At 41.8% G+C, this 23180-nt stretch overlaps 1 protein-coding gene across 7 annotated transcripts; it reads left to right on the top strand.

The window, feature by feature from the left end:
* Nucleotides 1–206: 206 nt before the first annotated feature.
* On the top strand, nucleotides 207–15248 carry LOC102887918 (palmitoyltransferase ZDHHC9). 7 transcript variants are annotated; one of them, XM_025047236.1, is made up of 7 exons: nucleotides 207–440; nucleotides 553–597; nucleotides 787–849; nucleotides 2035–2335; nucleotides 10537–10605; nucleotides 11813–11973; nucleotides 14068–15248. In XM_025047236.1, exons 4-7 carry the CDS (start codon nucleotides 2169–2171, stop codon nucleotides 14109–14111), a joined length of 441 nt encoding a protein of 146 aa, XP_024903004.1. In that variant the 5' UTR covers nucleotides 207–440; nucleotides 553–597; nucleotides 787–849; nucleotides 2035–2168; the 3' UTR covers nucleotides 14112–15248. The 7 variants fall into 7 exon arrangements, with proteins under 7 accessions (XP_024903004.1, XP_024903003.1, XP_015445366.1 ...); XM_025047235.1 differs by having other exon boundaries at nucleotides 515–597; XM_015589880.2 differs by lacking the exons at nucleotides 553–597; nucleotides 14068–15248 and adding an exon at nucleotides 12076–12169.
* Nucleotides 15249–23180: the final 7932 nt, after the last annotated feature.

The raw sequence follows: 23180 nt of genomic DNA, 5'->3' as shown, positions 1-23180 counted from the left end.
GTGTAACTATATTAATAGAAGACGACACCTCACGTACTGGCGCTGGGACCCCAAAGGGAAGCTGGTAGTGGCTTGGCAGGTGGGCATGAAGACGAGAGATAGGTGGGGGAGTTGAGCAGCGGCACCACTGAGTGGCGTTTAGAGTAGCAAATGGTAGTTCGGGGCAGGGGTTGGTAGGGGCGGAGACACCGAGGCTGATTAGCCAATGAAGGGCGAGCAACTACTGGAACGACCAGGTGACGTGAGGAGCGTTCCATTCTGCCAGCGGTGGGCGGTTGCCACAGCTGTTTTAGGGCCCCAGCCATAGGGGCCCCTTTTCAGGAGGAGGCAACCTTCGGGCTGGGGAGAAGTGGCTGCCACTTGGGGCGGCTGACGCAGTCCCCTGGGACAGTCCACTTCCTGCCCTCAGTGCCCAGCCGAGTTCAGGCTCCAGGGTTCAGGTAACAAGGAGCGGGGGTGGGGGTCCTCTGGGCTCGGCCGCATGGTGGGCTGCCAACCCCTCCGCTGCTCCCAGGCGCACGGACTTTGACACTCCTCTGCTCAACTCGCCAGCTGCCGAGCCCCTGGCCAGGGGTGACTACACGTGGCGGGGCGTGCGTGAGTGTGTACCAGCGTGGAGGTGGCGCGCGTTCTAACCTGCCTGGGGCGGTGGTCTGCTGAGTGGCGGGCGAAGGCAGGGCGGGCCTTCCAAGGCCGCGCCCGCAGCCTGCCCCGGATTCAGGCCTCGGCCCCCAAGGGGTGGGCCGGTCGCTGGTTCTGGACAGATTTTGATCTTTGTTCTCCCAGGCCTGGCTCCCCTTCCTGGTCTCTTCGTCTGCTAGGCCTGGTTATCAGAAGATTGTTTTCCAGGTTAGTTTTACACAAAGGAAGTGTTCTTTGCACCTTGGTGTCCCCTCCCCTTTCCCAAGCCCTCTACCTTTTCATTGCCTGGCTCATCTGCCTGGTCTCTATTTGAACCCTTGCCCTCTCCAGCCAGGGAATGATTTCCAATTGGTTGTTTCTCATCAGTCAGTCCAGCTGCAGGCTTCCACCTCAGTTTTGCCAGCGTGGGGTATGTGGTGTTACTAAATAGAGGCCACAGCACCACACCTGAAAGGACTAGAAGGGTGGCAGAGGCTGAGAAAGGCTGGGCCTGGGGATTCAGGATGTTAAGCAGAGATGGTAGTTATAAAATGTCCCAGAAAGCACCTGTATGACTGTTTTTAACTGCTACCATTCTCCCCTCCCTTGCCCCCACCCTCCAACTCTGTTCTGCTTAAGTCAGCCTTCCACCTACAGGTTTGTGATGCGGTTTCATTAGGATTCCCATAAATGTTGGACCAGACCAGCAAGACTGATTCATTTCCTGGACTCAGGAAGTTACTGAAAGTTTGAATAGGGGAAATCTTTTTCTGAGTAAATAGAACCTGGGTACTCTCCAGAGTGTCCAGAACCTCCTAGCCTGCCAGAGGGTGACTTGTTCCCTGGTGTGATTCATATTTGAATGGTTTATTGAAGAAAGAAGATGAAAAGCAGAGGAGGGGGAGGAAATGGCTCCTTAGGGACAGAAACTCTACTATTATTTTTAGTCCTCTTAATGATGATTATAGAACAATGCAGGATACTGGAAAGTGCCCTGGACCAAAAGTCTGCAGATGTGTCTTCTTGGCTTAGCTTTGTGGCTGTGTGACCCTGGATAAGTTATTTCCTCTTTTTGGTCTTCACTTGACTCATTTCCAAAACAAAGTAATTGGAGATATCACTTATAAAAACCTTTCTAGCTCCAAAGTTCTATGATGAACAAATCATTAGTATTATATTGGAAGCACTGGGGTTTATTTAAGAAAATATACTAGCCCCCTTCTTTTTTTGAGAACCTTTAATTTTTTACAGGACAAACACAGGTTGGAAATAAACTTTTCCCACTTCCCCACCCTCAACCTTTCAGGCAGTACTTATCTTCTGCCTTCTGAACTGCATTTCATATTCTTGCCTCGTTTTTTTGTTTGTTTTTGTTTGTTTGTTTGTTTGTTTGTTTTTGGTGCTTTTTCTTAGGACTAGAAATTGGACTTTTGATGATGTTTGACCCAGCCTCAGCAATAGCAGGCAACGTGATTTCAAAGCTGAGCTCAGCTTCTGTTTCTTCCCGCTCGTAATCACAAAGCCCATTTGGACCAGGAATTCCAATCATGTCTGTGATGGTGGTGAGAAAGAAGGTGACACGGAAATGGGAGAAACTCCCGGGCAGGAATACCTTCTGCTGCGATGGCCGTGTCATGATGGCCCGGCAAAAGGGCATCTTCTACTTGACCCTCTTCCTCATCCTGGGGACATGTACACTCTTCTTCGCCTTCGAGTGAGTTTTCATTGAGTAGTGTTGCCTGATAATGGTCACTCTGGGTCTAGGGGAAGAACCTTCTTTCTGGGAAGTTTATGAATGGCCCTTGGTTGGTTGTCACTGTCCTCTTGAGCAGTGTCTATAAACCATGCCAACTGAATTCATTGTTTTATGCTTAAAGTATGTGCTGCCTAAAAAGACCAAGACCTGATACCAATTTTATAGCACTGATTTGGGGCTACCCCTGGCACACTTGGGAAATAAAGGAATTTGTTTTTATTACTCAACTTCGCTTTTCAGTGAACTCCTTAGGTGCTTAGTGACAGACTGCCTCTTCCACACTCCTCTTGAGCCCAGGGGCATCCCTCATGATCATATCTCCATCCCACCAAACTTACCTAGTCTGTTATTCTGAGTCCTGTTTCTTTAGGACAGCTCTCAGCCACTGTTAAATTGAAAAGCCAGTTGAATTAGGGACCTGCAGATTGGTTACAGCCTCAGCTGTGCTACAAACTAGCTATGTGTATGGCACATATGTGCTTATTAAATTATTAAGTGAGTTGCTCTTTCTTTCATTCAGAATCACTCAACATAAACAACTATTTTGCATGTGCTCGATACCAGCCTTGGAGTTATTTTTTTCTGTGATGTAATAGCCACTACTAGAGCCACTATTTGAAATCTGTGTAGGCCACCATTCTAGGGAGGTGGCCAGCTGGATTCTAGGGTACTGTGACATGACTGCTGGGTGTGCTGAGAATGCCGTATACTCTAGAGATGAGAAAATGCTAATTGGTTTGGGATTATTATGAGGAAGACCTTAAGGAGACAAGAAGTGTGTGTAGACTTTGAGCCACACTTGACCTAAGCCTGCTGCAGTTCATGTATGTGGATGCCCTGGAACTAGAGCTCCCATGTTGTAGCATGACCATGGCGGGGAGGAGCGGGCTCCTTGGCTAGCCTTTGTGGGCAGTTAAAATGAGCTTTGGTCTCTTGGGGCTCATTTTTGTCTTTCTCTGTGAACTTCAGGCTCTTCCAGTGCATCAGGAGTGATTTTTTTGGGCTGTTTTGCCAGTCTTCTTGATGGTTGCAACTGGCCTGAGTAACAGCAGGGAGTGGAGGGGGACCCAGTTTATAACAGGGCTAGGAAATTAAGGTCAGAGGAGCTCTCTGTTAAAGGCACTTTTGCTGCTGCTGCTGCTGCTGCCAACTTTGTAAAGTATTTGGTGAAGTTAGGCAGTTTGATCATGGTTTCTTAGTTGCTTTCCAGTCTGTTTTATGGCTCTGCAAGTGTGTGTATGTGTACTTGTACGTGATACAAGTGAGTATGTGCAGTCAGGCAGGCATATGCACAACACTTAAAAAAATTTTCCTTCTCTCTTGACCTTTCTCTCCAAGTTTTCTTTACTTTATTCTTGCCTTGCTTCTTTTTGGAAGTGCAGAGCTGAACTCTTCTGTCTATCATCCTCCTTTTCTTTTTACTCCATCCCCTGCCGAATTACTAGCTCTTTTTGCTCCCCACTCCCTCCACCTTGGGGTTAACTTTTTGTGATTGGAACCATTCAAAATAGAAATGAGATTTGTTTCCAGGCCCTGAGGAAACTGGTAATTCTGGGCCCAGGAAACCTCTGGTTTGACTGGCCAAGGGAACTTGAAATTTGGAGCTATTGGCATTTGGCCCTTTTCATATCTGAGAGCCAGACAAAGTCTGATTTGGATCTATTCCACTTAGTCCCCGAAGAGGCCTCTGAGGAAAACTGCCTGTGGGATGAAGCTTATAACTGGCCAAGTTACTGTTTGACAGAGGCAGGTTGTGTTTTCTACCACCATGACTCCCCCCCACCCCCGCCAAGTTATTTCATATGCTTTGTCCTAAGATATGATGGGTGAGGTTGTTTGTAAACTGTCTTGAGTTACAACTGTCTGTGCAATAAATATTTTTGAGGGTAGGGCTAGGAAGGAGAAAGGGAAGGGGAGAAGGATATAAATGTATTAGCTGAAGAATGGAATTGAGAAGTATAACTTTGACTAAAGGGGAGAGGGCCCTGGTGATGAATCCTTTTTACTGAGAATGGTAGAATTAGTGTTTGTGAGTGAGTGAGTGAGTGAGTGTGTGTGTGTGTGTGTGTGTGTGTGTGTGTGTGTGTGTGTGTGTGTGTGTGTGTGTGTGTGTGTGTGTGTGTGTGTGTGTGTGTGTGTGTGTGTGTGTGTGTGATATACAGACACATAGACACTGTAGATACTGGCTGCCTAGTGCCTAGCCAATGACAGATTGTACAAAGGAAACCAGCATGCCTCTGAAGAATGAAGTTGCTTTCTGGTTGACCTTTTTCTTTGGAGTCTGTAATTTACTACCAACCACACAGTGGGGGAGAGGGTCTGGGGGGGCAGAACATAGGCTCCTTTGTTAGTACTAGAATTTAAGGAGACCTCAGGAAGTCAGTTGATCTAGCCCCCTGCCTTCAGGCAGGTGACGGTGTCTGAACCGCAAAAGGGCTATCTATTTTCATCCTCAGATTGTCCAGCAGCATAGGTGTCACCTCCTTTGGCTGCTGCATTTTTTTCTTGGGGAAGACAGTCCAGATCTTGAGGTACATCTAAACCTAAACCTGCATTTTAGTAATGGCAGTTCTGCTTAGTAACAAGTTGATTTATAGTTGCCTGTAGCACAGCCATGGGTCAGCCAGATGGCTTGGGAAATCTAGTCAGGCACGGGTACCCCTTGATGAAAAACATGCAGTGTTAGTAGTGTCAATAGATATCTTTTTATTTTTGGATTTTGCCTTTATACATTTAGACTTCTTAAAGGAGGGACCTGTAATTTTCAGTGGACAGACAATAAATTAAATACATAGAGTGAAAAAAGGTTGTCCATCTAGGAGTTAGTTAACTCTGTATTGTTGGAAGTGTTTCTAAAGAAGCCAGGTGTCCATCTTTCAGGGCTGCTGTCACAGAGTGGATTCCTGCTCTGGATGGGAAAGTGGTCTAGGTTATCATTAAGCCTTTTGCAACTCAGAGAGTCTGAAATTCTATATAACTCTTGTGTCCATCTGGTAGAGTCAAATACACAAAGAGAAAACGAGAAGATAGAAAATTACTGTTAGGTAGCTGTATTTAAATATACTTATGTATTTAAATATAATTGTATCTATGATAAATATATTTGAATTTAAAAGCAGAGTTCAAATTGTACAGTGCTTAAAAAAAAAGAATTTCCTAATATATTCTTATATTAGGAAAGGGTGAGGTATTTAAGCAATGTGAGTGTCTGCCAGTTTCAGCTTTGAGCACATGAACACTTCTCAGTCCTTTCTTCCCAAAGAAAGGACCAAGTGCACTGTTTTCTGGAGATGGCTCCCTAGCTGCCTCTTTTAACTTTGTGATCAGATCTTTGGTAGGGTCAAGATTCCCAGACTTCTGTTGTGGCAAGAATGACTGTGTGTCTCTTAACCCCCGAAGTTGAAGCTGTTTGCTGCTATGATTGGTGCTTATGTCTCATTGTGCTATATGCGGAGGAAATCGTGTCAAGGCGCTATCAAATCCTGTTGGACTGACCCTCGTGTACTTGTGATGTTCAGAGTTATTGAACTGAATGAACTAAAAGAAGCTTTGTATCACTGCTTAGTAATTGTCCCACTTCTAGCCTATCTACATTCTACCTCTATTTTAAGTCCCTTTTTGAGTCTTTGTACATGAAACCTTTTTAGTAATTTATGCATTCATGGGACTAATTGTACATATCATGCATTTAACACATAATCGTATGACACTTCTATTTCTGAATTCTATGGTTATTACACTTTGAACTTGTTTAATGTCAGTGACTATCTCCTACGTCTGTGTGGCCCCTACAGTACCCTCCACCAGGCCTTATATAGAATAGGTGGTCAAAAAATGTTGCAAAATTAATATATATTGGATGCACTTAAAATGTAAGTCTTGATTCATAGAATCATAGAATACTAGAGTAGAAGGGGCCTTAGAGACTATCCCTATCCTTTTGCAGATGAGGAAACCAGGCCTACAGAAGTAAAGTTAGTTTATCAAGATCGGTTGCCCAGCCAGTGCCTCTATATGACATTACCTTTCATCTCGTTGTTAACTTATGAATATGGAATCCTGAAGATATTTAGATTACTAAAGCTGTACATAGTGCCAAATGCTAGACCAGCATATTCTGTGTTCTTGCTAGCTAGTGTTTGTTACCTAGTGGCATCTAGGTTATTTGGGCCTCCTCAGCTCATGCTCGCAGAAAATAAAGACATCTTTGTGGAAAACTGACAGCATTCTGCCATGGTATTCTGGTAGCCTTGCAGGAACAGGGAAGCCCATCTTTAAGGATGAACCTAGAAAGTAAGCTTTGTGAGTTATGAGAGATCATCACCTCTGTGGCCTCTCCTAGTCCCTGCTGCCGGGATGAGGACAGCTCAGAGAAAACTTAAGCAATGCATGCTCCCTACCTTGTTACTCTGTGGGTGATCCTGATGAAAGGAGCACCATGTCCCTGAAAACAGATAGAAGAGAAAAGGCAATCTGACAACACAAAGTTACCAGGTTTGAGAAGAAATAGAGCTATGCAGACCAAAGCCAAACTCTGATGTGGCAGAATATCTGTGCTTATAGTGATAAGGTCCAGATTTCTGAAGTTCCTTAGGTGAGATTGGGAAGAGGAAAAAGTGATTTTATTATGATCTCTCACCAAGAGAGCATTCTCTGGAGAATTGCTCTGTGGGGTTCAGTCTTGTGCTTCATCTTGCCCAAGATTCTATCTGTGACTTGTCCAAATGACAGTTTTAGAAAGGCATAGTTGTCTCTTTGATATCAATCTGTTATAGTACTTAGCTAAGTTCAACTTCCTGATAAAGCATATTCTTAGAGAAGAGTTATTATGTCTCCTGAACAGTGTGCTTTCCTTTAACAGTTCTTTATGGTTCTGTCATTCAGAATTTATCTGTATAGTTCAGCTTCTACTACCTTTTTGTAGTAATGAGTGTGACACTGTCAGTCTCCAATGAATGCATCTTTCGTCTTTTCAGAATGAGTCTTAATTGAGTATAGTGATCTTCTATTTTGAGGAAAGTGAGCACAAAGAACAAGGATGTACCCCAGCATGCTGACATCAGTTGAGATGCTTACTGAGGGAGAGAAGAGACCTCCTAAATATTTCTCCTCAGAGAATATTGTGTTTAAGAACAAAAGAGGCACCTTATGCCTCTTGCAGCAGCGAGAAGCTAGTGAATTCAGGATAATTAGGGGAATGCTTCTGGAACTGAGCAATGAGAAGACAAGAACCTTATTATGATGATTAGATATGGCTAGTTAATGGAGGGTCTTAGAATACTAGCCTGTGGCACTTGGGGTTTACTATAGTAGGCAGCAGGAAATTGTTCTAAGTTCTTGAACAGGAAGATATTAAAATTGAAATTTGTTATTTGTTATATTTGAAATTTGTTATATTTGTTATAATTGAAATATGAAATTTGTTATTATTAGTGAAATTTGGCAACTACTTACCTGGTTTGCCTGGATAGAGACTTTGGACCTCAGTGAGAGGATGGCTCATGGCCTCAGGATTGAAAATGATCCTGTTTGTTTAATTTTCCCAAACAGGGTTATGCATTTTCATCTGACCTTCACATAGCAGTAATCTGGAGGCTGGTTTTAAATTATGTTTTTAGTGTCCAAGGAAACTTTTTCCCTTTCAGCAGACTCTGCGTGTCATCAGGAGAACCTTGAACCAGTCTTGTGGGTGGCTCTACATATTTACTGTGCTCTAGAGGTACATAGTATGTAAGAAGACAGATAGTCGACCATATCAGTGAGGACTTAAAGCAAAGGTTTATTTATATTATATGGGACCAAGGGCTCTAGTCCTTGGGTGCCTCCTGCTCTTCCAAGCACAGCTCTTCCTTAAAGCCCTCCTTAACAGCTGCTATGGGAGCAGTTTCAAGCAGCCACCAGCTTCCCAAGAGAGCTCTTCTCTGACCGCTTATAGTCCTTAGAGTCTGAATCACTATCTTAACATTTGATTATTGGTCTTATCTTATTCCTTGCTGTTTCATATATTAGTTATGTTTTTCCCAATAAAATTAACTCCTGTTTCTCTTGTTCTTCATTTGTTAGACCCACAAGTACTTGCTGGGTGATTGATTGTACTGGTCAAAGAGCAACAACAACAACAAAAACATAGCAAGAAAACTATTAGGGAGACTTAGAAGCAGAGTATTGTAGATAACCAGTGCACACTGCTAGTCTGTGAGGTAGATCCCAGCCATGGAATCTGGTTTCTTACCAGCTCCACTCATGAATCTCTTTTGAGTTTTTTCATATGATCGAAGTCTGTGGCATTATCCTTGTCCCTCCAATGAACTAGTGTGCTAGGGATTGGGGATGGGACATGACACACCAGCCCAGCCTGGCACTGCTGGTTACTGCTGGTCAGTACCACCATGTGGCCAATGGGACATGTGGGAATCCAGTCATCTAGCCCAGCTATGGAAGCCTGAGGCCAGTCAAGAAGTTGTGAGAGAGGACTTAAAGTGATGATCCCTTTTCAGGTTGTGAAAATGAAGACTTGGGAATGTGGTTGCATTTATAAAATTCACAAGGGAGAAAAGCAACTTCTAATTCCCTGGAAAGGGGAAGGCTGCTTGGTAAATTTAAGACAAAAGAGAGTTCTGTTTCCTGAAGTGTATGGATATCATTATTCTAAGAAGCGATATCAATGGAAAGTAGTAGGGAGTTTCAAAAAACAGCTTATATTCATGGATGACTGATCTAGTCTTTTGTTAAGACAAATTAGTGATGTTTGAGGATACTCCTGACTTTTGAGGTTGATATTGGGAATTGCCACTAAGTCTTCACAAAGCTTATTCCTGTCAGAGACGATGTCTAGCTTACTGCAATGATGGGACTAACCTAGGGGGCTATTTTTGATCATAATTGTTAAAGACAGGCATGATGGGTTGTAGGTCACAACAGTTTTAGCTGCTGTCTCTCTAAGTTTCCTCTTACTTGGAGTAGAAAGTCCCTGTTGGTCCCACATCTGTCTTCCCAGCCACACCCACTTACTAGCGACAACTGGCTGCCAGTAGCCTCATCTCTGGAGAACAATACAATGAGCCTGTTGTATACTTGTTGATATATAGAGTGGATTGTTTTAGCAGGTGCAGAAGGTCATCTATGTGGAGTTTATAGAGACCTTTATCTGTGATGGCATAGGATAATTCAAATCTAAGTTGTCTTTTGTCCAATTGGCAAGCAGGTGTTGGAATGGAACTTAGTTAAGCGTGTGTGGGTACTTCTCTATATGGGGGCAACATTAATTTGTGTGTGTGTGTGCAAATGTGTGCATGTGTGTACATATGTGTGCATGTGTGTGTGTATGTGTGTGTGTGTGGTCTACTGTCTGTATCTTTTCCCTGTAATAAAATAATTTAAACTCCTTTTGGTGTCCAATCAGGTGGCTCTGATTTTTCTGACACTTTTGATTGAAGACTGTATACCAGGGCAGTTTGAGTCTTGGAGACATTACTTCTTTGTTTTCAAGGGGGATCTTAGAGATGGACAGTGACTAGGAACGTGGCTGTTTTCTGTTAGTGTGGTAATTTCACTCAGTTTGTTGATGAAATGGAGCTGTGTGTTTCTCCTGTGGCCTTTGGGTCCTTGATAAGTGAAGGTGATTTTTGTTTTTGAATTCACTTCTTGATTATTTATCTGTACTAGTGAAGGGGGACAATAGAAAATAGGATAATCCACAAGCTAGTGATACAGAAGGACCTTAATTATCCTGAACTCAGCCAGATCCTTCAGTTCTCCAAATATTTCCACCTATTCTTGGTGTTTAGGAGAAGGAAGCAAATCATACAAAAGCAAAATAAGACCAAGGATTTTGTTAAAAATACATAAACAAACAAGCAAAAAGTCACAAAAATCATTTCGCAAGTTCACTACATATGTTCACCTTCATGACAAAGGGCTCAGCCTAATATTACAGTATGTTTGCACCCTCCATGGAGTTGCATGTTTGGAGGGGATGCAGGGGAAGATCTCATGGAGATTGTTCCAAAACTGCAACAAATGTACAGAATGTACAACTTGGGGTTAAATGTTTGCTCTGAGTGGATGCAACTGGCTTGATCCCCATGCCATTGAGGTAAGCTTTTTTCCTTAGCTTACTTTCTCCGCTCTCCCTCTGGCTCTTGCTCATCCACTTATAGTCTGCCTCCAAGAGAAGATTTCTGTGTTGATGAAGAAAATGTGCCTCAGGAGGAGGAGAATAAAAATAGGTCAGTGACAACTCTCATCACATATTCCCATTTATTTGGTTTGAAATTCTGTTTGACTCAACAAGTATTTGTTGATAACTTCTTTATTCTCATACTTTATAGGCTCTGGGAGATATAGAATCATGATGATAATGTTAATAACCGACATTTACTTAGCGTTTACTGTGTGTCAAGTGCAGTTTTAAATGTTTAATTTACATTCATGCATTCGATCCAGACAACAACCCCGTGAAGTACTATAATTATCCTTACATCACAGATAAGGAGAGTGAAGTTGACTAAGTCACCCAACTAGGAGCTGGTAGAGCCAGAATTCAAACCCAAGAATTCCTGCTCCAACAAGACCAGGTTCTTGCTCTTATGAAGTCCATTTGGGGGAGATGAAGTCACATAAGGAAAAACAGCTAGGAAACAATACAAGGCTCTGGCAGTGAAGATGACAGGAGCAGGGAAGGGAGAAATTAGTATAGCTTAGGATAGGCCTTTCGGAGGAGGCAAGACCTCTCTAAATCCCAGATATCCAGAGAAGAAGAGGGATGGCCTTCCAGGTGAATTATGAGGAAAGAGGGGAGCAAACATGGTGTTGGAAAGCGGTGTTCAGAAGATACAATTTTCTTATTTCTGTGTGGTCACTAGTTACCTAGCAGCTAAGCTAATTGAGGAGAGAAGAGGAATGGGTGTTGCAGAGTCAGTCGGTAGTCCTGAAGCTTTTTATTGAACTTGAAGCATGCTGGACATATTCTCTGTCTGACACTGAGGCCCTGTTTCATGACTGGTCCTCATCTTATTTTCCTCCTCCTGGAGCTCAGGCCTAATGCCAGATGAGTGTGTATGAAAAGCTATAGACATTCCCAGAATGCGAACATCCTGTGGTGCTTGCAAATCCAGACTTAGTTGCTTCCCTGACCTTAACAGGTGTGAGCCTTTCCTGAGGCACAGAGGAAATGTAGTTTCAGCAGACTTACAAGAGAGACTGAGCTTTCTGTATGTTATAGGTTGCATCAATCAATTAAGTATTTGTTGCGCTCCTACTATGTACAGAACCATATGTTAGGAGTTTTGGGTGATTCAAGAGAAGAAAAAAGCATGGTCCTTGCCACCAAGGTACTTCTGATTTTGTCATGGAGATCAGATTGACATGCTGATAATGATTCGAGGTCAATGTAGGGTAAGTGTAACTAAATGTTAAATTGCCTGCATTCTTCAGATGCCGCTACCTGGCTGTCCAGCTGTCTCCTGCCATTCCTGTGTTTGCTGCCATGCTCTTCCTTTTCTCCATGGCTACGTTGTTGAGGACCAGCTTCAGTGACCCTGGAGTGATCCCTCGGGCCCTACCAGATGAAGCAGCTTTCATAGAAATGGAGATAGGTGAGCTTTCTAACCAGTTGGCAAGATGCTGAGCAGTGGGTGTCTTTAGTCAGTAAAGAAATGGAATCATAATAGTACTTACAGATTAACAATTGCTTTTAGGCTTTTCCCTCTGAGATCCTGAATCTGAGATCATGACCATCCTGGGAATTTGGTAAGGCAGGTGTAGCAAGATTTGAAAGTCATATACTTCCTCGCCAAGAAGTTTTTTTTTTTTTTTTTTTGCTCTTTGGGAGTTTTCAATCATTGATATTTTAGGGACATTTTCAGGGAAGAATCACAATCCTCGCCAAGAAGTTTTTTTTTTTTTTTTTTTTGCTCTTTGGGAGTTATCAACTCATTTGATATTTTGAAGAAAGCTATAAACATCTTCATAAAAATATTCTTATATACCTGCACATACATACAATTTTGGATGTAGTTTCAGGGGTTCATAGATCTTTTGAAGCACATTCATGGGCTTCTGACCAAGAATTCCTACTTTAGGGAAACACACAAAGTGAGAGAGGGGACAGCTATAGTGCCAGGAGCCATTAAAAATTCCAGGAATGGTAAGAAAGCAGTTACAGACTCATTACAGAGCAGTCTGCAGCTCAGAGTAGGACTCTTTGGGACAGAGATAGAGTACTACCCTGAAGCCATAGTGGCTTTGAGAACTGAAACAGAACACCCTAGGGCTAGAGGAGTGGATATTCTGGGAGCTCCAACTGGGAAAGAAGGTTATGATGCCAATACTAGCAGCGACTGGGAGCTCATCAGATCCAACAGCAGTGCCTGCCTAAATTATCCTTGAGTCTGGTACCTAAGTGGCTTGAGTAGCATCCAAGCCAGATAGAGTAAAAGAAAGGGATCGATGACTTATATGACTAAGAGCTCTGCCAAGGGAACATCAGTTTGTGGTTAGCCTTTAATTATTTTAGGGTATGTTTTTTCTTTATTTTAATATTTTATTTAATTAAAAACAAATTTATTGGGGTTCTAATAGGTATTACATTACATTTACTTGTTAATTTTGAGAGAATTTACATTTTTATAAAATCATCTGCCTATCCAAGAAAATAGTATGTCTTTCTATATTTTCAGATTGAATTTTATGCTCATCAATAAAATATTTATAGTTTTCTTTATCTAGTTTCTGTACTTCCAATATTGTGTTTATTCCTAATGTTTATATGCATACTGTTGTCAATGAAATATTTTCTCCCATTTCCACTTGATTTTTTTCCCCTCCAGCTTTGTTGAAATATAATTAACATATAACATTGCGTAAGTTTAAGGTGTACAACCTATAGATGTGATACTCCTTTAGGGTGCTTTGAAAACTTCCAAGTTTTTGTATTTTTTTTAAATTTTAGCTGTGTTTCCCTCTAGCTTCTTAGTGACATAGATTTGTGTACATTTGAGCTTGAACTACTTAGGTATGCGGTAAAGATGGAATTGGTGGGAAGAAAGCAGAAGTAAGGCATGTTGATACAGCTGGAGTACCTTGACTTGTCTCTTGCATCTCACAGCAGATTGTTAGCAAAGTTAGCTCTGTTTTGCCAGATCACCAAGCCTGGGGTGCAGGCTTGAGCTGTCATGTTGTGACCTCTGTATTTAGCATGTTTCTCTTGATAGAAGAGTGTGTTTTTGAGTTCATACATATGTCTATTTTTATGCTAGCAAGTTTTTATCAACTCACACACAGCATTCAGCTCTGTACAGCAGGTCCTTGAATTATATCATTTTCTTCAACATAGTTTCGTTATACCATGGGTGTGATGCTGTAGGAACTTAACTCTTGTTTATATTAATTAGCCAATGGTAAAATTGCTTTCATTCTATGTCCTTTCACTTAAAGTCATAGAACCTATTGATGACGCTAAGTGAGGACTTACTGTACTGGGGGACAGAGATAAGAAGATGGGTGATTCCCTTGCATCATAGCACTTCATGGGGAGGATGGACCATGAACTCTATACCCCAGATGCCCTCATATAAAGCACATGCAAAGGATTATTAAAGTGGCATGTTGGTACCCATATCATTCTCTAATGAATAGCCATCCCCATCCTTTTAAGACTTGTGACACAATGCTTTTGTTTGATTTCGCAGCATCCACTCTACTTCGCAAAAAAAAAAGGAAAAAAGTTCCATAAAGCAGATATTTTAAAAATCAAAGTACGTCGAAAGAATATTCTGTTTTTAGAATTTTCGTGCACATTGAGGATGCAACAGGACAGGGACTCTCATATGTTACAGATGGGTGGATGTGCAAATTTATACAGCTGTCTGGGAAGCAGTTTGACAATAGTAGTATGGGCTTGATGGGTTCATATCCTTTGACCCTGTAATTCTGCTTCTCTCGGATTTTAGCTAAAGGAAATAAAGAGATTTATACAAATTACCATAGAAGGATTTTCAGTGCGTCACTTTTTCTGTTCTTTTTCTTTTCTTTTTAATATAGGCCTAGCTATTTTAATTCTGGCAAATTCATATATTACTGCTCAGACTTCAACATGCTTTTCTTGTTTCTTTATGTTTTAGAAATTAATTTTCACACATATATTATTGAGGAAGGGAGGAGGGGATTGGGATTGGAGTGATGATCAAAGGGAATTTAGCTTTATCTGTAATATTTTAAGTTTTTTTTTCATGAAGTATAATTTAAATAGTAAAAAAAAACCAGGCAGCTTAAATGCTCAACAGTACAGAATAGTTAAATAAATAATAATACATGCATATGATAGAATGTTATATTGCCAATAATAATGTTTTTAGAAAAAAATTAACCATGGAAAAAATGTTTACTGTATAATCTTAAATGGAAAATATGGGTACAACATTGTATGATCTAAAATTTTAAAATATCACGAATGTTTATACGTTAAGAGAAGATAAAAAGAAATACATCAAATGCATGAATATCCTTGAGTTGAGAGATGTCAGTGATTTTTATTTTTTTATATACTGTTTTTTCTCAAACTTTTTACAATAAGCATGTATTACTTATTTAAAAATGTTTTTCTGATTCTAAGTGTTACTAGTCTTTTTTATGTATATATATATTATTTTGCAAGAAAATATCCTTTTATGCATATTGCTTTTTAGCGTCCATTTTCATTTTGCAATATATTGTGAATGTTTTTCTGTTGTCATTCACTCATCTACATCATTTTAAATGGCTGCATAATATTCCATCCTGTGCATGTATAATAATTACTTACCAACCTCCTATTGTGACATTTCAGTTTTTTTTTTCATATTTTTGTTATTAAAAGGGACTCTGTGACAAATACCCTGTGTCAACATATTTTGTACATCTCTTGGTAATTTAGAAATTTCTTAGAAGTGGAATATCTGGGTCAAAAAATAAACACATTTAAAATTTTGGGTTTCTGGGCAAGATGGCAGAGTAGGTAAATGTCATGCTTTCCTTCTACCATGACCACATTAAAATTACAACTTAATAATAGAACAATCAACCTGGAAAACCATCGGAAGACTAGCTGAATAGAAGTCCTATAACTAAAGAGATACAGAAAAGGCCACCACAAGACTGGCAGGAGGAATAGAGATGCAAATCAGGCTGGCCTTGCATCTGCGTGTGGTAGTTGAGCATTGAGAGAAATATCTCGGCTGCAGAGGAATCCTGGAGGAGTGAGGGGCCCCAGGTCCACACCAGGGCTACCCAGCCCAGGATTCCAGCACCGGGAAGAGGAGTCCCTACAAATTTGGCTGTAAAAATCAGTGGTGATTCTGACCATCTGGGTTAGATGGAAGGCTACTGGAAACAAAGACATCTTCTGAAAGGGCCCACACACAGACTCACTCGAAGACACACACCCTGGGCTCCACTGGAGGAACAGCAGATCAAGAGGCACCAGACACATACAGGGAAAAGAAAACAATTACATGGCTACAGGGCAAGAACTACAGATACAGGATCATTATCACTTTGTTGAGCCCTCCTTCTGTGTAGCCTATAGGCAAGCACAATCTTGCTTGTATTGAGCCCTTCCACACAGGGCCAAATCTGAATCTGCACTGGCTTGGTGAACTGTGCTTGCTCCACCTGGGTGATTCCCTGGGACCCCACCCCACCCAACTGGAGAATTGCCAGAGGCATATTCAAGGCTGGGTAACCAGCCCTACCCAATCAATTCAGCCAGGGCTCTATAAGCAGCAATCACCAGGCCTCAGCTCTAGCACCACTGGAGACAATTCAGGTGGTGGGCAAACAACCCTGGCCCAAGCTGCAGTATCTTTTAAACAAATATCGGGGGTCTGCAGGCCCGCAGGGGTCTGTAGGCCCAAGGCTCTGTGTGATCTGAGAGTTTTGCAAATGGCCACAGACTCAGCACTAGCACCAAATATGAATCTGCACTAACCTGGGAAACACTACTCACCCCACCCTGGTGACTTCCTGGGACCTTGCATCACCCAACTCGCATACCACACAATGCCCCTTCAGCTGCTGAGCCTTATGGGAAGCTGGCAGGCAGCCTTGATCCTTTGGGTGCCCTGGACCTTTTGCTAAGCTGCCCCAGGCCCAGTACTGGTGGCAACCAGTTTCAGATTGCTTGGGAGCCTCTCCCATGTGCCTCCACATCCAACAGAGGCAGCAACCAACCAAAGATCACTTTGTAGATCCTACCAGGTAGTTCCGGGTGATCGCAGGCAGCGACTGAATTTGGCCTGCCACGGGAGCCCCTCCCAAGGCACCCCAGAACTAACACACTTGGAGAGGCTGGTGTCAGACCACAACAGAGCACAATCTGATTAGCCCCACAAGTGGAACACGCAAAAGATAGTCTCAGTAGGCATACTAGCCCACTGGGGAAAATCCCATTCTGTGAGGTCAGCCCCCATACAGAAGCTCATACCCAGTGGATGTGGCCAATCCTCTTGGTCAGTCAACCTGAGAGCCAGTACCTACCTACTGACGTGCCAATAGTAATCAAGGTTTAACTACAACAGGAGAGCACGCACAACTCACATAAGGACACTCCTGAAGCACTCGGCACAGGTGACCAGGGAGACTGCGCCACTGGGACACACAGGGCACCTACTACATAAGGCCACCCAGGCAAGACTGAGAGATGTAGCAAACCTACCTAACACACAGAAATGAACACAGAGAGGCAACCAAAATGAGAAAACAAACGTGTCTCAAATGAAAGAAAAGGAGAAAACTCCAGAAAAATAACTAAATGAAATGAAGGCAAGCAAGCTACTAGATACAGAGTTTAAAACACTGGTTATAAGGATGCTCACTGATCTTAGGAGAAGAATAGACGATCTCAAGAAGAAATTTATCAAAGAGATAGTAAGCATAAAAAGGTCATAGAAAGCATCAAAAAGAACCAGTCAGAAATAAAGAGTACAAAAATTGAAATGAAGAATACAGTAGATTAGATGAAGCAGAGGACCAAATCAGCGATTTGGAAGACAAGGTAACAGAAAACACCAATCGGAACAGCAATAAGAGAAAAGAATTTTTAAAGATGGGGAAAGATTAAGAGACCTCTGGGACAACATCAAGTGTAACAACATTTGTATTATATGGGTATCAGAAGGAGAAGACAGAGAGTAAGGGATCGAGAACCTATTTGAAGAAACAGTGATGGTAGTTTGTGTTAAGAGAATAAGATAACATGTATAATTAAAATCTGTAGATCAGAGTTCCAGTCAATATGGTGGAGTAGGTAAATGCTGTGCTTGTCTCCTCTCACAGTCACATCAAAATTACAACTAAATTACAGAATAGTCATCATTGGGAGTCACTTGAGCTCTGGCTGAACAGAAGTCATACAACTGGGGACATAGAAACAAACACAAGGAGGCAGCCAAAATGGGAAGATAAAGAAACATGCCCCAAATGAAAGAACAGAACAAAGCTCCAGAAAAGGAACACAACAAGATGAAGGCAAGGAATATACTCGACACATAGTTCAAAACACCTGTTACAAGAATGCTCAGTGAACTTAAGGGAAGAGTAGATGAACTCAGTGAGAACTTTAACAAAGAGATACAAAACATAACAATGGAGAAAAAACAAAAAAATGAGGCGGAATTGAAGAATACAGTAACTGAAATGAAGAATGTTTTAGGAGGAATCAACAATAGATTAGATGAAGCAGAGGGTCGAATCAGCAATTTAGAACATAAGGCAACAGAAAACACTCAATCAGAACAGCAACAAGAAAAAAGAATCAAAAAAGAAGAAAAGAGGGGGCCTCCAGGACAACATCAAGTGTATCAACATTCGCATCATAGGGGTAGCAGAAAGAGAGGAAGGAGAACAAAGAATTGAAAACCTATTTCAAGAAATAATGAAAGAAAACTTCCATAACCTGGCAAGGGAAATAGACATGTAATCCCAGGAAGTATAGAGTCTCAAACAAGAGGAAAACAAACAGGCCCACATCAAGACATTATAATTAAAATGGCAAAGTTTAAAGACAAAGAGAGCGTCCTAAAAGCAGCAAGAAAAAGGGAGTTTCCATATGACTGTTAGTTGATTCCTAAACAGAAACTTTGCAGGCCAGAAGGGATTGGCACAAAATGTTCAAATTGATGAAACACAAGAACCCACAACCAAGACTAGCCTCATTTTTTTGGATTTTTTTTTTTTTGCTGTTCTCATTGGGTGTTTTTAGGTGTATCCAAATTACTCATTTGATCCTCTGCTTCATCTAATCTACTATTGATACCTCCTAAGGTATTCTTTATATCAGTTGTTGTATTTTTCATTTCTGACTGGTTCTCTTTTATGTTGTCTATCTCTTTGTTAAAGTTCTCACTGAGTTTATCTGCTCTTCTCCTGAGCTCATTGAGCATCTTTATAACCAGTGTTTGAACTGTGCATCTGGTAGATTGCTTGTTTGCATTTTCTTTAATTCTTTTTCTGGAGCTTTGTTCTGTTCTTTCATTTGTGACATCTTTCCTAGTCTCCCCATTTTGGCTGCCTCCCTTTGTTTGTTTCTATATATTAGGTAGGACTGCTATGTCACCCAGTCTTAGTAAAGTTGCCTTCTGTAGTAGGTTTCCTGTGGGACATAGGCACAAGTCTCCCTGGTGACCTAAGCTGGTTGCTCCAGGTGTGTCCCTTGTATGGATTGTGTGTGCCTTTCTCTTGTATTTGAGCCTCGGTTGCTATTTGCACATTAATGGAAGTATTTTACTCTTGAGCTGATTAGTAGTGAGGGCTACCCCGTGAATACAGTGGAATAGCTGTTGTTCAGGGGCTGACCCTATGGAGCAGGATTCACATTCGTAGGACTCTGGTGCATGCCTAGTCCACCCTTTGGGTATGACGTCCTCAGATGTCATCTTGAGTTGTGCTTTGGCTCAGTCATCAGGTATGCCAGCCCTGGGGTCTCCTGGGAGTGGTCCTACTGCAGGCCAACTTCAGCTGCAGCCTTTGCCTGCCCAGGGCCACCTGGCATGACCCACCAAGCAATTCTCAAGTAGCTGCTACTCATGCTTGGCTTAGAGGTGCCTTGAGAGGCCAAGCAAAAAATTGAGGCTGGCTGCTGCCAATGTCAGGTTTAGAGCTGCTCAGCATGAAGTATGGTGTACAGAGAAGTCAGATGCTGCTTGTTAAATTTTGTGAACCTTTTCCGTCTCATGACTCAAGACAGGCTGTTTGTATGGAAAAGCCACCTTGAATTGCTTGAGTGGTCCTGCAAGTTGGGTTGGGCAGGTTCTCAGGGAATCACCAGGGCAGGGCAGTGTTAGCCAGGTTGATGGAGACTCAGATATGGCTGCTGCCTGTGTCTGCATGCTAGATGAGGGGAGGGCCTAACAAAGAGCAATAGCTTCTGCCAGCACTTCTTTCTGGGAAAAAGCTGCCCCTGCAGCCCTTGTCCTGCTGCGAGACAATTTAATTCCTCCCCATGTGTCCCTGGCATCCTTTGATCTGCTGTCCTAGTGCCCGAGCCCAGAATGACTGAGTCCTTCAGGGAGTAAGTACATGCACGGGTTCCCCACAACCCTCCAACCCATTCAGCCACTATCTCCACCGATTTTCGTATCCAGATTTTGTGGGGACTTCTCTTCTGGGCACTGGAATCCTGGACTGGGGAGCCCAGCATAGGCCTTGGACTGCTTGTTCCTCCTGGGGGAACTCCTACCCAGGATATCACTTCTAATTTTCAACCACCACATGTGGGTGTCGGACCAGCCATTTCTGTATATCTACCCCTCCTAGCAGCCTTGAGGTGGCTTCATTTCTATTTCCTTAGTTGTAGGACTTCTGTTTAGCTAGATTTCAGGCAATTTTCAATGATGATTGTTCTGTAGTTTAGTTGGAATTTTGATGTAGTTGGGAGATGAGGCAAACATAGCATTTACCTACTCTTCCATCTTAACTGGAAATCTCTAACAGTGTTTTCCCTAAGATCAGGAACAAGACAAGGATGCCTACTTTCACTACTTTTATTCAATATAGTATTGGAAGTCCTAGCCACTGCAATCAGACAAGAAAAAAAAGAGGCATCCAAATTAGAAGAGAAGAAGTAAAACTTTATTTGCAGATGACATGATACTATATATAGAGGACCCTAAATATTCTACCAAAAAAAAATCTGTGAGAACTGATAGATAAATAAATAAGTAGCAGGATACAAAATTAATATTCAGAAATTGGTTTCATTTTTATACACCAATAATGAACTATCAGAAAGAGAAATTAAAAAAAAACAATTCCATTGAAAATTGCATAAAAAGCAATAAAATAGCTAGATCTAAATTTAACCAAGGAGGTAAGAGACCTATACTCAGAAAATTATGTCATTGAAGAAAGATCTTGAAGATGAAAATAAATGGAAGCATATAACATGCTCATGGATAGGAAGAATTAACATCATTAAAATGTCCATACTACCCATATCAATCTATAGATTCAGTGTAATCCCTATCAAAATACCAGTGGCATTTTTCACAGTACTAGAACAAATAATCGCAAAATTTATATGGAATCATAAAAGACCCCGAATAGCCACGGCAATCTTGAGAGAGAAGAACAAAGTTAGAGATATCACTCTACCTGATATCAAACTATACTACAAGGCTATAGTAATAAAAATAGTAATAGGTACTGGCATAAAAACGGACACATAGATCAATGGAATAGAATAAACTACCCAGAAATCCACGCCTATGTAGTCATTTAACCTATCACAAAGCATGTAAGAGTATACAATGATGTAAAGACAGTCTATTCAATAAATGGTGTTGGGAAACAGGACAGATACATGCAAAAAGATGGAAACTGCACCATCTTCTTACAACATATACAAGAATAAACTCAAAATGAATTACGATGTAAATGTAAGACACAAAACCATAAAACTCCTAGAAGAAAACAGGCAGTAAACTCTCTGACATTGCTCTTAGTAATATTTTTTTCTGATATATCCCTTTGGGCAAGGGAAACAAAAGAACAAGTAAACAAATGGGATTACATCAAACTAATTTTTTTTCACAGCAAAGGAAAGCACCAAAAAAACAAAAAGACAACCTCCTGAATGAGAGAAGTTATTTGCCAGCGATACATCTGATAAGTGGAAAATATCTAAAATTTATAAAGAACTCATACAACTCAACACCAAAAAAAAATGAACAATCCACTTAAAAAATGGGCAGAGGACCTGAATAGACATTGTTTCCAAAGAGGACATATAGATGGCCAAGAGACATGTGTGAAAAGATGCTTGACGTCACTAATCATCAGAGAAATGCAAATTAAAACCGCAATGAGAGACTGGGGAAAGTGGTGTAGATGATAGAGGCTTTATTCATCCCCTCTTGAGACAACATCAAAGGTGTGATGGAAGCACGGAACAACAAGCACAGTCACCTGGGGGTCTAGGTGAATAGAAGCACTACAACTAGGGAGATAAATAAGACATCAACCTGCAATGGTAGAAGATAGGAGGGGGCGAAGATGCGAGGCTGCCCGATTCCAAGGGGCCCAAGTATCCTAAGCAGCTGAGTGGGAGAGAGGCTATGGCAACGGCAGCTGGCAGTTGCAGACGCCTCTTAAAGGGGCCGTGTCTGCGAGGGCACTTGCATGATGGACTCCCTCCCTCTGAGACTAGAGCCTGGAAGGCTGCTAGGGGGCACCAGGGACTTACAGGGGGACACTGAGTTGTCAGAGTGAGGGCCGGAGGTGAGGCTTTCTTCTGGGCAGAAGTGCTGGTGGTATCCATTGTTCCTCTGTTGAGCCCTCCCCCTTCCCAGTGTGTGTACTGAGTGCCAGTGTAGCTGAGACATTATCCAACTGGATAATAGAGGTTGATCTGCCCAGAGAATTCCCTAAAACTCTGCCTCCCCAACTCGCAGCCCCACCCAAGCTACATCCAGTTGTGTCCTTTGTGAGTCCTATGCTCCTTGCTCAGCCAATTCCAAGACTAACACTGGTGGCACCTTGGTTTCTGGCATGCTCTCTTGAGGCAACTATAAGCACAGCATCTGTGGATTGCTTGCTGAATCTTAACAGGTGGCCCTGGAGGAGCACAGCCTGGGGCTAAACTTGGCCTGCAGCTGAACCCCTCTTAGGACTGTGCCGCTGGACACCTACTACACAAAGCTACACTAATAAGACCAGGTGACTTAGGAGCTTTGCTTAGTACATAGAAACAGACACAGAAAGGCAGTCAAAATGGGAAGACATAGAAGCAGAAACCATATGAAAGAACAGAACAGAGATCAAGGAAAAATGGAGTCAAGCAATATAACAGATGCAGAGTTCAAAACACTGGTTATAAAGATGCTCAGTGAACTTAGAGGAAGTGTACATGAATTCAGTGAGAATTTTAATAAAGAGATTTAAAAAAAACATAAAAATGGAAATGGAAATTATAAAAGGGGACCAGTCGGAAATGAAGAACACATTATCTGAGATGAACAGTATATTAGAGGGAATTAACAGAGTGGATGAAGAAAAGGATTGAACCACCAATATAGAGGATGGGGAAGCCAAGGACACCCAATCAGAATGGCAAGAAAAATAAAGAAGCCAAGAATATAATAATAATTTAAGGAGCCTATGGGACAAAATTAAGGGTAACAACATCCGTGTCATAAGGGTACCTGAAGAGGGAGAATAAGAAGTTGAAGAGCTATTTGAAGAAATAATGATGGAAAACTTCCTTAACCTGGTGGAGGAAATAGACATGCAACACGAGGAAGCTCAGAGAGTCCCCAAAAAAGATGAACCC

Source organism: Pteropus alecto, unplaced genomic scaffold (assembly GCF_000325575.1).
Source record: "Pteropus alecto unplaced genomic scaffold, ASM32557v1 scaffold145, whole genome shotgun sequence".
Lineage (NCBI taxonomy): Eukaryota > Metazoa > Chordata > Mammalia > Chiroptera > Pteropodidae > Pteropus > Pteropus alecto.
This window is presented reverse-complemented; position numbering and strand designations above follow the sequence as displayed.

Excerpts from the sequence above, each read along its gene's own strand:
- LOC102887918 (XM_015589879.2), top strand. The coding sequence starts at position 2,169 with ATGTCTGTGATGGTGGTGAGAAAGAAGGTGACACGGAAATGGGAGAAA. Across the intron at positions 10,606-11,812 it reads GAGGAGGAGAATAAAAATAG|ATGCCGCTACCTGGCTGTCC; the intron begins GTCAGTGACAAC and ends TGCATTCTTCAG. Across the intron at positions 11,974-14,067 it reads TTTCATAGAAATGGAGATAG|CATCCACTCTACTTCGCAAA; the intron begins GTGAGCTTTCTA and ends TTGATTTCGCAG.